Source organism: Limulus polyphemus, unplaced genomic scaffold, assembly GCF_000517525.1.
Source record: "Limulus polyphemus unplaced genomic scaffold, Limulus_polyphemus-2.1.2 Scaffold3112, whole genome shotgun sequence".
Lineage (NCBI taxonomy): Eukaryota > Metazoa > Arthropoda > Merostomata > Xiphosura > Limulidae > Limulus > Limulus polyphemus.
This window is the reverse complement of record NW_013668722.1, coordinates 50,559-64,146: the sequence shown is the minus strand read 5'-3', so window position 1 is coordinate 64,146 and position 13,588 is coordinate 50,559. Positions and strand designations below refer to the sequence as shown.

Sequence of the window (13,588 nt, the reverse complement as noted above, 5' to 3'; positions counted from 1 at the left end):
TGTTCCTCTGTCCATCCATTCATCTCTGCCAGTAGCTCAGTTTTGGATTGATAACTGATTTTCCTTAGCTGCTGGCAAGTTTGACATCATTTTGTCTGATAGTTGGAACATCCCCAACATGTTTGGGTGTTATGCCCACAGACGTTATCCATTACGAGTTTTAATGATGACAACAAGGACTGGGATGGAAAATTAACTTTGATTTTTGAGCCTCTTTGTAATGTTCTTGATTTATATATATAAATATTTCCATAATATCTACAACCTTGTGTATCATCATGAATAAGCTGTTGAGGAGAGAGATGAAGAAGTGACAGATATTGATGTGAGATAAAGCTCCAACAGTCCACTGCAGACCTCCCAATCAATATGGCTGGTTTTAAACCCAATCATGATGAGCTATGACAGTAGTCTACTACATGATCATTGAATTAAAAAAATTGATGATCACTGCTTTCTAAGTTGTCAAGTATGTTCAACATACAATGCATGCATTACACTGTGTGATTTCTATTTGCTTACCATGAAGCTAATAAAATAGGAAATTCACAGACAGTAGCTTAGATATCATAACAAGTGTAAACTTGGTGTAACCGATGTTTTATTTTGTTGTGATAGATAATTTTCAATCATGCAAACTAAAATATCTAATAAAGCACACAGTTTTCTAAATATTACCTTAACATTGTTTCAGTGTGAGGTGCAGTACAAAATATGTGAAAACGTATGCTGTGAATGTAATAGTAGGAAGAGGAAAGTAACAACTTCATGGTGAAAGTTTGAAAATTACATCAAAGCTACTACTAAATTTTAATTGGAAGAAGGTCCCAGTGGAAAGACTTATTTGTTTGTAGTTAAGCACAAAGCTACACAACAGGATATTTGTACTCTACTCATCATGGGTATCAAAACCCAGTTTTTAGCATTATAGGCCTTCAGACTTACCGATGCACCACTGGGGGGACCCTATGGAAAAACAATGTAACTGTTAGTGGATTCAAACAGTCAAAAGCAAGAGTTATTGTCACCTATTCTGGGTCAGCTCATGACTGAAGAATACACTTTTGCAGTCTTGACTTCATTTATTTCCTACTGGAACAGGGAATGAATGAATCTGCATCAAAGTGTATGGATGCTGCCTGTTCTAACAGGAATGGGACAACATGGCTATTATGTTATTGACCAAACAGAGATCCAATGAAGTCTACAGATCAAAACGTTCATGAGCGCTAGTGATACATTTTATACAGGTGATTAAAGCATGAACACATGCTAACCATGTAGAAATGTCCCTTGACCAAGGTAATCCACAGGCTACTCTGCCTCGAAAGGTAGTAGTTAAAGGAGAATAATGATTGTAACTGGGCAGTTATGATAATTTTGTTTTTAACCTACACAACTAACTGACTTTCTGACCAATTGAAAGTCACCTGAGCTTGCATTTACAATCTGGACATTAAATATCGAATTTTTTACATATGGGGGCAGTCTATGTGACTAACCTTGTAACCACAAAGTAACCATTAGAGTTTCCATACTATAACTTTTAATATGTTTTGTGTATCTTCACAAAATTTGGCAAGATTTCAGTAAACACAATAAACCAGATTTTGTAATTAAGTATTTTTACTAAAGATTTGTCTGTGAATATATGGAGTCTGAGTGTTGACTGCTCCGTGTGCAAACCAATTTTCATGTTAAGATTAAAAATACTTTTATTTTTTTGAAAATTTTCAAATTTCATTTGCAGTACCACTAAAACCTCTTAAATAAATATCAAATGTTTTTTTTGAGTAAAGCTTCACATTTTATTTTCTCTACTCTAACGCTATACAGACTTGGTAGATTTGGTTGACCTTGTAAATACCATAAAAAAATACAAAATAAATCTCAATTACCCTAATTTCTTTTTCGAACAGATGCAGATTGTAACAGGAAATTACAATTGTTCATCCTATATAGCTTAAGGCAAATAAAAGCCTGTTTCCAGTTAATTTTTATTGTTTTATTGCCTTTCGAAGTGTGTCTAACCAGTAATCGCACAACACAAGTTGTAAATCACTCAGCGAAGACATAGCTCATTTTCCCACATTGAATGATGTAACGCATGAGCTACTCTTGAGAATACCTCATGAAGAAAATCTATTATTATTACTATTTCGCATTATCTTACCTAATTAAATTTTATCTAATCTCATAAATTTCTAATTTTAACATTTAGTTACTTTTATAACAATAAAAAAATGTACAAAATAAATACAATACTTACCTTTGATATCTTGTTTTTTTTGCTGTTAGGTGCTATTTAAAGTTAACATTTTCCTCACCTGAAAATTCTGATACATACTCACCTAATCACACAGAAAGCTATCTTCCCCATGTGTCTGCCTTAGAGATTTGTATGCCTTCAGGCAGCTCAAGTGTTTCTGTGAATTTCACTACTGCATAATGAGGTTATTATGTAGCAAAAGCCCTCCATTAATAAGAAGGCAAGATAACTTCACATACACTAATTTCCTCTATGTTTTTGCACTCATGAATTTTCGTTCTTGATGAGGCAAGTATGTCTAAAGTACACCGGAAATGGGGAGAAAAGTGAGAAGTGTGTAAAAAGGTATCTACTGGTAATACATTTAGAGGTAAGGAAAATTTTAACTTCCAAGATAATAAACATCTCTTCACACAGAAAGCTAAAATCCTATATGTTGATATGGTGGTGGAACTGGTGCAAAATTTACCTAGATGAGTTCCTTTCAGAAAGAGCCTGAAGGAAACTCATGGAGTGTGTCATCTAATGGCAGAGGCCCCACAGGGGCACACCCATGGGAGACCACATCTCATCTCCTCCAAGGTAAATACTCCACCCAGAATAGAAGGGAGGAAGAGGCAAACAAGCCCCATGTGTTGTATGCATGGGTGGAATAAAAACATGGTTGTCTGAGTACTTGCACACAAGAAGTCAGAGAGCTAATATATGTAGCATGGCTGGGGTGTGTTCAGACTGTACCTAACGCACACCTCAACCCTACCATCAGACATTATTGGACCAACACCAGTTGCAGGAGGAGGATACATAAATTATTAGTGTATGTTCTTCTCAACTTTACGGTTAGACTTATGGACCAATACCAGCTGTGGGAGAAGTGTACAGAATTCATGCCATAGTGTGTAATGTTGGTGTGTCTCGCCTCACCAATCATCAGACTCTTGGACAGACACCAGCTGTTAGTTTGTGCTCATCTCAACTCTAATGTCAGAACCCTGAACCAACACCAGCTGTAGGAGGAGGGCACAGAAGCCATGATATAAAGTATGAAATATTAAGATGTACATGTCAACTTGACTGAACAGTCATTTGTTGCAGGAGGACAGCATGATTTATTAGTCAGTGCTCACCTCAACTAAATTGAATAGATGACTGCAGGAGGAGGGCATCTGTGTATAGTGTGTACTCACCTCGACTCTACTGAACAGACACAACCATAGAAAGAGGAGGGCATGTGATAGTGGCACATGCTCACCCCAATTCTACTGCAGAAGAAGGAACAGTCTTGTAATGTGTCCACCTCAACTCTACAGAGCAGATGAAGACTGCAAGAAGAGGGCAAAGTATCATTTGAAGTGATTCTGGCATGTTATGTCCCAATCAGTGATGGTTCTCCATGGTCCACCACCCCATTCGCTAGGAACTGGTAAGTGGTAAGGATCTCCCATGCATCACACGCAGAAGGGGGGGATATGTTGTTGGAAACCCAAAGAAAATGTCCAGATACCAATTGATCTTCATTTAGCTAAAAAGGTCTTTTACTGGAGACAGTTAAACAAGTGACTCTTTAAACCTAGAACTGACAAGTTGTAAAGGTCTCCTATGCTCCACATGCAGAAGGTGGGGGGAATTTGCAATGGGGAGATCCAAAGAAAATGCCCAGATACCCACTGATCTTCTTTTAGCTGGAAAGGTCTTTTACTGGAGACAGTGAAACAGGTGACTGTGTAAACCTATTTTGAAAGGCTAGCAAGCATGAGCCAGGAGAGCACCCTCTGGAGCTGGTTTTTTCCACAATAGTCTATGGAATAGGTATGATCTGGATTGAACAGTAGCCAGATATGAGAGTATACCATAAGGATACCTCAAGTAATCTTGCAGAACACCCAATCTCAACAGTGGGAATAGGAGCTAGGATTGATGGTATGAGCATTTTTTGTTATTCTAGCTCAATGGAGAATTTAAAAAAATAAGTGTACTGCAGGAGGCAACACCAGTCATCCGGAGGGATCCTGTAAGCAAATGCTATAAACCAAAAGGGAATGAACTCAACTATCTAAAGATGTTGGGTACACTAGGATGCGAACAGAAGCAGGTAGTGATCTCCATGTGATGGGAAAGCCAGATGGAGAAGAGAGTGGATGATGAAGTTATGTGAGGTAGTTCACATGCCAGTTTGAAGAATCTTGTCCAGTGGCCATTGCAAATGAGCAGCAAGAGAATAAAAGAGGTGTTAAATCTCAGGATGTGAAATGCAGATCACTGAGAAGTAGACCAAACAAAAAAATAATTTGGCAGACTCTACCTATAAAGGTAGAAGGAGATTTGGCCCTCAAGGATGAGAAACTTCAGGGAATGTAGAGAGGAAGACAACAACCCTGAAATGAGAGGTATGACCTAAGTAGCAACAAATGGCTCAAAGAGGGCACAAAAGTCTGTCTGGGTCTGAAAAAATCATAGAAGAGTGAAATAGAAGGAAAGGTAAAAATCTCCTCCCTGAGCAGCTGAAAACTGAAGGAGGAAGGATCAGTCTGGGGAAATAAGAGTATAAGAATGATGGAAAGGGTATGGGAGGAGTTGCTAGCATAAAGATCATTGCTAGCAATGATGACAACAAGTGAGAAGTAAGAAGAATATGTCTGAAAAGAAAGTGGTAGAAATTGCAGGTTCCCAACAGCTTGATGAGGCATGTGTAAGAGTTTGCAGGATGACAATGAGGTCCTGGTAGCCAGGCATGGGAACAGGGCAAGTGTGATTATGTATAAGGAAGGACCAGAACACGGTAATTAAAATATAAGAGTAAAAACCTTGCAGTATAAGAAAGGCATAATTTTGAAGACAAGATCGCCCAATAACTGGCAAAGGCAGAGACAGCTGAACTCTGCAGCACAGCCTGGTAAAGGGAAGAGACATATCCTAGAGTGGAACAATCAAAAGGGAAGTAGTGACAGATGGACCCATGTCAAAAGCCATGCCTCCCATGCAGATAGAAGGACCAGGTAGAATGATGCCTGAATGGGAAAGGAAAGAATTACCAGATGGGAAAGTCTGGTTCATCAAGCAATAGATTGGGCTAATCCAAATGTGAAAGTGGAAGGACAGGATCCCATGATGGAAAGAAACAAGAGATGTTGAAGCAATAGATTGTATAAATGGCATGGGAAGAGGGGGTTAGGTCATCAGGTGGCATAAAAGATAGAATCAGGGTTAAGCCAGCAAGTGTCTCTAATCAAAGCCAGGATCTAAAGTAAAGGCCAGAAAAGTGGATGAGCATTATGACAAGTACAAGACCAGAGCAGGTAGAAGACAAAAACAGTTAGAGTCGAGGGATTGAGAACAGACAATCAGAAGAGAGGAAACTTGAAAGTGAAAGGGTTGGCTAAGCAATGATGAGTGGAGTCCCCAAGAGGTGGTCCACAACACAATTTATAGTACCTAGTACAATGCAGGCAAGGAAACCAACCCATTAAGAATTGTCTAAATAAGGAAAGTCCTGAGTTTGAAAGCATGGCATTCTGGATCAGATTTCCCTATGGTAGTTAAATGAGGAAAAATCAAGGAGTTGTAGGAATGGAACAACATAAAATGATCCACTAGGAATGGTAATAATGATATCACGTCCAACAGTCTACTGCAAGTTCGAGCACATGAATATTGAAAGAGGACTCATCTTAGGTCCATGTGCCAGATGTAAAAGTGCTTTTCAGGGATGCTCCCCAACAAGAGGGGGGAAACATAGGTGTAGGTCCAATTTGGGTGTAGGTAATGGAACACAGATGGTGTTACTGGATTGGCCCACCCACCAATACAAATACTAGAATAGAGAAAGAGACAGGAAAAACATTGAAGTCAAAGAATCCCATTAGGAATTGCTCTGGTCATACAAAGACCAATGGAGGAGGTGCATATGTGTATCACCCAAAGGGATAAGGAATCCTCAAGAAGCCATAGACACCAATCACTAAACCTCACATACAGAATGAGTATGACAGGTGTGAATCCTAGGACTACAAGGTAAAACTTTATACTTTGTTATTTTTTTTCTCTACCCCTAACACTAACAGTAGTGAAATCATCAATCTATTATACAATGAAAAGTTGAAAAATATGAAAGAAAACACAAGAATATACACATATATATTTTTCTAGTATGACTGCAAGTAATAACAGACAATTACAATTATTTATCCTCATAGACTTACATTTTTTCATCTGCTTGCTTTTAATTGTATTATTTTTGTACAATAAGGGTATTTTCATCCCTCTAATGAGAGACTATCAGTGGGTGAAAAGCTATAAAATGGCAAAAGAGAATAGGGTAAACAAATTATCACTTAATATCAAATTATAGCTCAAAGAATGTAATAGCATAAACTGATCTCATAAAATTTATTGATTTTATTCATTTTACATCTTGTTATCTAATCTAAGAAGTTTCTAATATTTAAATTTTAGTTAGTTTTTGTTAAAAATACAGAAACAATAATAAAAAATTTAGAGCTTACATTAATTTTGTGTTCTATTTGTACTCGGAAGTGTGCTTTAACAAGACTACTTTTTTCTTCACATTATGTTGATTGTCCACAAAAAATTCACGTTGCATTAAAATACACATTTTGGAATACAAAAAATATATAAGGCACTAAAATACAATGTCTCAAAACTATCATAATTTAACTGGGTTTCTAACTGAGCTATAAATATGCTAAAAAAATTCTGTTAGCTTAGAGCTGAGCAACAACAATCCTACACAAACATTTCAAGCAAACAGGTCTATTTACAGGTTCCAAAATGAAATAAGCATACAAGAAATCTTGTAAAAAACAAACTCTTTCTTTTGGTAATAAATATGTCCAATAACAATGTTGGAGAGAATTATAGACATGTCTTTAAAGGCAGAAAAGAAGGGAAGAGTGTGTCATGTGGGTTTGACAATTAGTTATATCTCAGTAAAAGAAGATGACAGGCATTCACATTTTATATTCTGTCTTGTCAATACCTATAATATGGTAATCGGTTCATCCACAGAGATACAAGCCATCTATGTATGTATAAATCTATATTACTGCATGAAAGCATACATTCTAAAGTTTTAGTAGATACTTAAATTATGTTTCTGGCTTTTTGGTTACATAATTTTGACACAATGGGTAAAATTAGTTGAATTTTTGGTTCATTAAACAAAAAAAATAAAAATTATTCTTTCTGAACTAAGTATCAACTACATGGGTGAAAGTGTCCAATGACCATTTTGACAGTAATATATCTCTTGGTTTGGGGGCTTAGGCAACCTCCAAAAGCTCTGGGGTTGTGTATGTTCTCAGATGCATTCTGAAACATTTTTCTGGTCAACTTTCAGTATCATATTTTAACTTGACTTGGTAGAAAAAAAGAAATTCTGAAATCACAACTTGTCATGTTACTAGATGAACCACTTAATAATCACACAAGGATAGTTCAAAGTTTAAACATTAATATTCAAACTATTTACATATATGACCAATTATTTTTTAAATCCTCAGTTGCATATAAAAAACATATAACTAAATTAACAAATCATAACTCTTTCCTTGTACAAATGAAAATGATTAGTAGTTTTAGACCAATAAAGATTATCGCAGTGTTGGCAATAAGATGCAACACAATAAATTTAAATCATGTTTTGTAATCATGTCTTGGAAAGGTCATTTTGACGGATGTCCATCTACAAACAGATAACTTTCACATCAAAGTAGAAATGAGTAACAAACAATTTTTCTACATAAAAATAAAAACAAATTATATATAAGATCAAATAAAAAGTTTCTTCTTTGATAGATTGTTTAGACAGAGTATTCATGATGAATAAACTGGAATGGACAGCAGCTGACATCCATTTCAGTTTACTCATCAACATATTTAAAAAAAAACAACAACAAATGACTTGAGTATAGTATTGGAGGAAGAGGCAGAAGAAAATGATAAACTTCACATTACAATTCTATTCATATTATCATGATAAAGAACCTACCAACAAATTAAAGGATTATTACCTAAAATAAGAACTAATATATTAGGTATCAGGTTTAAAGAAAAGGTTCAAACCCATGCACATATATACACAATAAGTTAAATCTGCTGAAGGAAAGTTAACACATATTGCACCTTCAAATACTTTTTATAATTCTAAATATGTTCCTACCTGTTTCTTCCCGTTCATCAGATCGATACAATATCTATACAAATTTATATCTTCGAATTACCAACTGCTTGTCAAATCTTTATTTCTGGCAAAAAGAATTGAAACCATGTAGTTTATTAAAATTAAAATCACCACTAACCTTTCTCTGAATGGCATACCACCCAAATTTTGCTCACCATAAATATCTTTCAGGTGAAGCTAGTCTAAAAGCTACAAAACATACAGTACTTCCTAGTGTTATGCTAAAGACTAAAGAAGGGTAAATATAAGTATTTAATTGTTAATAAATTTGAGATAGAAGAAAAATATCTAATATTTTACTTTGGAAGTGGGTTGCTGTTTGGACGTTTCAGCTGAAATTGCTCGATGTGATAACCTCGGGTATTAGTAGAACACTCTGTCAAGATGTCCACCAAGGAAATACTGGTCTGAAAAAAAAAAGAATTAAACAGTGCTCATTAATTTAAGTCTGAATCAACCTACTTCAATAAACTTGGTAAAATGCTCCTTCTTTCTTGCCTGCATACTTTTGTAATATGTAGTTTGGTAGAAAGGTAACACATTAGTGATAATTAGAGAGTTCATTTCTAATTAGCCCCTTCTCCAAGATGTTAAGTGGCTTCTGCCAGCTCCTGTGTCATCCTCATACCAAACATATGCACACACACGCACAAACACATATATATATATATATATATATATGTAACCAATGGTTTGGCATAAAATATAATAATAATTTCTAAATAAACACCTACGGATTATTTTTCTTACATGATTTAGCTTGCATGTCCAATTCCTGAACCCTTGGACAAGATTTTGGAACTAAAACGTCACATAAATAAAGTATTGCTGCACACTTTTTCCGATAAAAGCACATTAAAAACATTTAATAAGAACACATAAACACCAGTATAAACCTTTTTTCTCCAACCACAGTGAAACACTACAGTATAGTTTTAAAGTAATATATGTCTTGACTCCAAGAAAATGTATTTCTTAAGTCAAATGTTTTGCCGAAGTGTTTTCAAGGAAGCACTTTAACCAATGAAGACAAGCTCAAAATTTTGCCTTGCTTACGTAGCTTACATTAAAAACAAGAAACTTCAAAGTATATCTTAGAAAAATGTAAACAATCTGATGAAAAGAAATGCATAAGCTTATAATTACATAGCTAATTTTAATTATACACATAACATACTACAATATTTTCAGTTAAGTTACAGAATACTTAAATATGTGTAGATATATTTGAAAGAGAAAAAGATATAGTAGTTAAAAATGGCTAGAATATCAAGTTGTAGTTATTTTCCTCTGTAAGTGGAGAAAACAAAATATCTTGCTATTAGTATAGTGTGATAAAAAATTGCAGAACAAAATGAAAAATCATCTTAAAAGACAATTCTTAATTTTTAGCAATCAGACTCACAATTTTGTTATATGGATATAAGGCTAATTCAATTAAATATGTATCTATAGTTGAAATTTGGCAGAAAAAATACTGAGCAAATATGGACAAGTTCACCCTCAAAACAGTAAGTTGTGTATGGGCATCCAATATGGTTGAAATAATAATTTGTGCTAAAACTATATACATTCAGTTGTAAGGTTTCAGAAAAAAAATAATTAATTTTTATATTTTTTATAATTTAAATTAATTCCTCACAGGTACTTACCTCAGAAATACGAAATGTTCTAAATATCCTTGACATAATGCAGAGCATGTGTCATCCTACTTACAGACCACATATGTCCTAGTTGTGGATGGGAATGTATTTCAGGGGTAAGTACCTGTTTGAAGTTCATTTCAATTCGTAAAAAATTCGTACTTCTGAAACACAAATATCCAGAATACCAACAGTGAGATGGAGGAGTGAACCAGAGATAGTCATAAGGTTGTCACTAAAGTTTCAGTTCTTAGGCAAGAAATGTAATAAATAGCACAGACCTCAAAATTGAAAAATGTCATCAAGCTGAGTTGAAGGAAATCCAGTAGATTCAATGGCAAAAAGTGAAGCAAACCAGCCTCATAAGAGACTGAACAAAATGAGGACACTTAATAAAATGGATTATTCACAGAAGGGTACCTCCTCACTTCATCACCCTTTAAATAACACATAAAAAATGAGTTATATGGTCTGTAATTACTTGTGGAACTACCCTATTTTCAGGTGTGGTCACAGATGGTGGTATAATGGGCAGTCAGGGCCAGATTACACTGCATTGCCCTGTACCTACAGAGGAAAATTCTCACATGAGCAGACCAACAGCTAATAACTGGACATGCTCATGATGTTAAGGTCTGCTACATCTATAATCAAGGCCAGTAAAATCAAGAAACTGGCCCAGTTACCCAATTCCAAGGTACAATTGAAAATACCAGACAGAACTGAGAATGAGCTCTACAAATCAAGGAAAGTGCAATGGGAACAATAAGTACATTACCTGTATGGTTACAGTTTAGGTCCATTGGGCCTAGTCCATATGGAGAATGATAAGAGTTGAACAATACATACATTAACCCTGAAATTTCTTACATATTTTTAAGAAAATTATTAAGATTTTGTTAAAGATCACAAGAAATTTCTACACAAAGAATGAGATTAATTTAGTATTTTCAGATTTATTTTTTATTGTACTTATTTGCACTCAGACTCTGGATATTTCAAGTATTATCATCAACATATAGTTCAATAAAATGTTTAAAATTAAGAAATAGAAGAAAATGTATACACCTTTCAATTTTTCATTAAATGATCTTAAAAGATATTATTTTGGATTTATTATTCTTAATTGCAAGTCTTTACATTTTCATATATAGTTTATTTTTAATGTTTTATTCTCCTTTCCTGTTCTTTAGAATTATTATTTATCACAACACACATCAACAGCATCCTCAAGCAATATTACAGTATTGTCAAAAGAGATAATCTAGCCTTTGGCAGAATGTTGTTGTAGTACATTAAACCTCATGAATGGAGGAAAAGTGTAAATTATATTTTTAAAAAAATATTAAAACTTTTCAAATATGCATTTTAAAACATAATTAATTAAAATATAAAACTAAAACCTAAATACAATTTAACTGTCTATCTAACTAACATATCTCTAGGTATGAAAAAACATAAATGCTAGCAAAGAAAAAGCAGCAACAATGCTAAGAGCAGTTTGACATACTTTGTAAGGAATTTTGCTTGCCAATTTGAAAATAACCACTGGAAGAATGCAGTTTAAAATTATTTCTTTCTATTAATAATCTAGCTCAAATAAGTAGAGCAAAATATAAAATCACAACTCTATGTGTAAAAAGTAGGTGTGGCTTCTGTCAAGAGTTCCCAAGTGATTTATTTCTTCTTTCTTGGAACTTATATTGAGGAATTTGAAAGAAGAATGTGTAAACAGAGAAATTAGCCTTGTTTCTGTCTACACATAGATGTTTAGTGTATGTGAATAATTATCAAAGTTACAGAGACCAAAAGTTAAGACTTGTAAATGCCTGTGCATCATGGAACAACAAAACAGAAGATTAAGTGTATGTTTTAAGAGTTTCTTTTGAAATAGAGGAGTTAAAACTTATATAATACAAAACATTGAATTGTAATGTACATTATAAGGCTAATTTCGTTGACATACATTGGTAGTAAAGTTGCTTAATTAAATATTGAATGTAACTCAGGAAAACTTCATGGCATGCACAGAAATGGGACCTATAGCCATAGGGTTAAGAAAGATAAATATAAAGCATTAAGATTTTCCCCATCATGACTGTAGCCAAGATACATTACATGAAGAATGGTCATCTCAACTCACTGTCTCAAACAGTATGTAATGATGTGCATGGAGAGGTTGAAAATGTCACAATCTGCCACTTCTAGAGGAAAACTCTCTCATGAAGCACCAGCGCAGAAGGTGGAATATTGTATAGGACAATAACAGAAGTATATGTAAAATGCTAGAGTCCCAACTGGATGAATCCATTCAACCATGAAGTCCAATATTATGTAAAAATCATGCTTTTCTTTATTAAATCATTCCAAGACACCAGATTCTTCTGTACTGTACTTATAGTGATACATGGGTTACCATGCACAACAAAGTTGTGAAATCAAAGGTTATTTGCAAAGGTAACAGAAAATAACTCATCTGTTAGGGAGTCTATCAACTTTGAAAAATCACAACAAAATGCAAAATTATGTAAATAATATTTTATGAACATATTTGAATTTGTCCATGTTCTGGCCTGCAGAATATTCTCTAAGGGTACTGTGACCAGGACAACAAAGACTTTGCCAAACAGCAAAATTTGGTGACATACAACCCAAAATTCACTTTAAGATGTATGAAAACATCCCTGAAAAAGGGATGGATTAACTGCACAAGCCAATTTGTTAAAGTAGCTTAAGCAAGATATAAAAAGCATGATTCACTGTAAGTTATAAATCATTTTTCTTATATATATACATATATATATATAGGTGACCAAGTTAGCGCAAATTAAATAAGTTAGTGAAAATGAAAGTAAACATGAAGTTAGACTATGTGATTGCCAGTTTAGCTGTAATGGGCAATTTCTAAACTGAATTTTATAGCTTGTATTGTAATAGCAGAGATAAAAGAGAAAAATTTGTTGTGTCAAAAAGGGTGTTCTAAAGTGATTATATGAACCTACCTGTGTTGACTTTGGCAAAAAGGAGACAATTATTTGAAGCTCTGGATACAACTGTGGTAACCAACAGTTGTGATTTTAGTCAGTATCACAGCTTTGTATCATAATAACAGAGTAGAGGAAAATAATTTGTCTTGTCACAGGGTGTTCTAACGTAATTGAGTCTGCCTATGCATACTTTGAAGAAAAAAGATAATTATTTAACTCTCTCAAAATGGACTCAGTTGAGTTGACTGACCATATGACTTTTTTGTACTAGTTTAAAGTCTTTATAGATTGGATACTATTAATTTTATTAAAAGATGTATATCTTAATAATATTTGGTAGACTTTCAGAAAACATTATAGGTCTTTCACATAAAAAATCATATTTTTTAGTATTTTTATTATACTAAAAAGATTTTTCTGTGAATATGTTCAGTATTTGTTTTGACAAGTCCTTGTGCAAAGTGATTTTCATGTTAACATTAAAAATACT

At 34.1% G+C, this 13,588-nt stretch overlaps 1 protein-coding gene across 1 annotated transcript in view; it reads right to left on the bottom strand.

Moving 5' to 3' along the window:
* The window catches only part of LOC106468685 (PDZ domain-containing protein 8-like), a 118,757-nt gene that overhangs the window by 62,464 nt on the left and 42,705 nt on the right, over positions 1-13,588 (bottom strand). Inside the window, exon 5 of the mRNA XM_022397050.1 lies at positions 8,769-8,875. Within this exon, the coding sequence (XP_022252758.1) occupies positions 8,769-8,875 (107 nt within the window). The remainder of the gene's footprint in view (positions 1-8,768; positions 8,876-13,588) is intronic.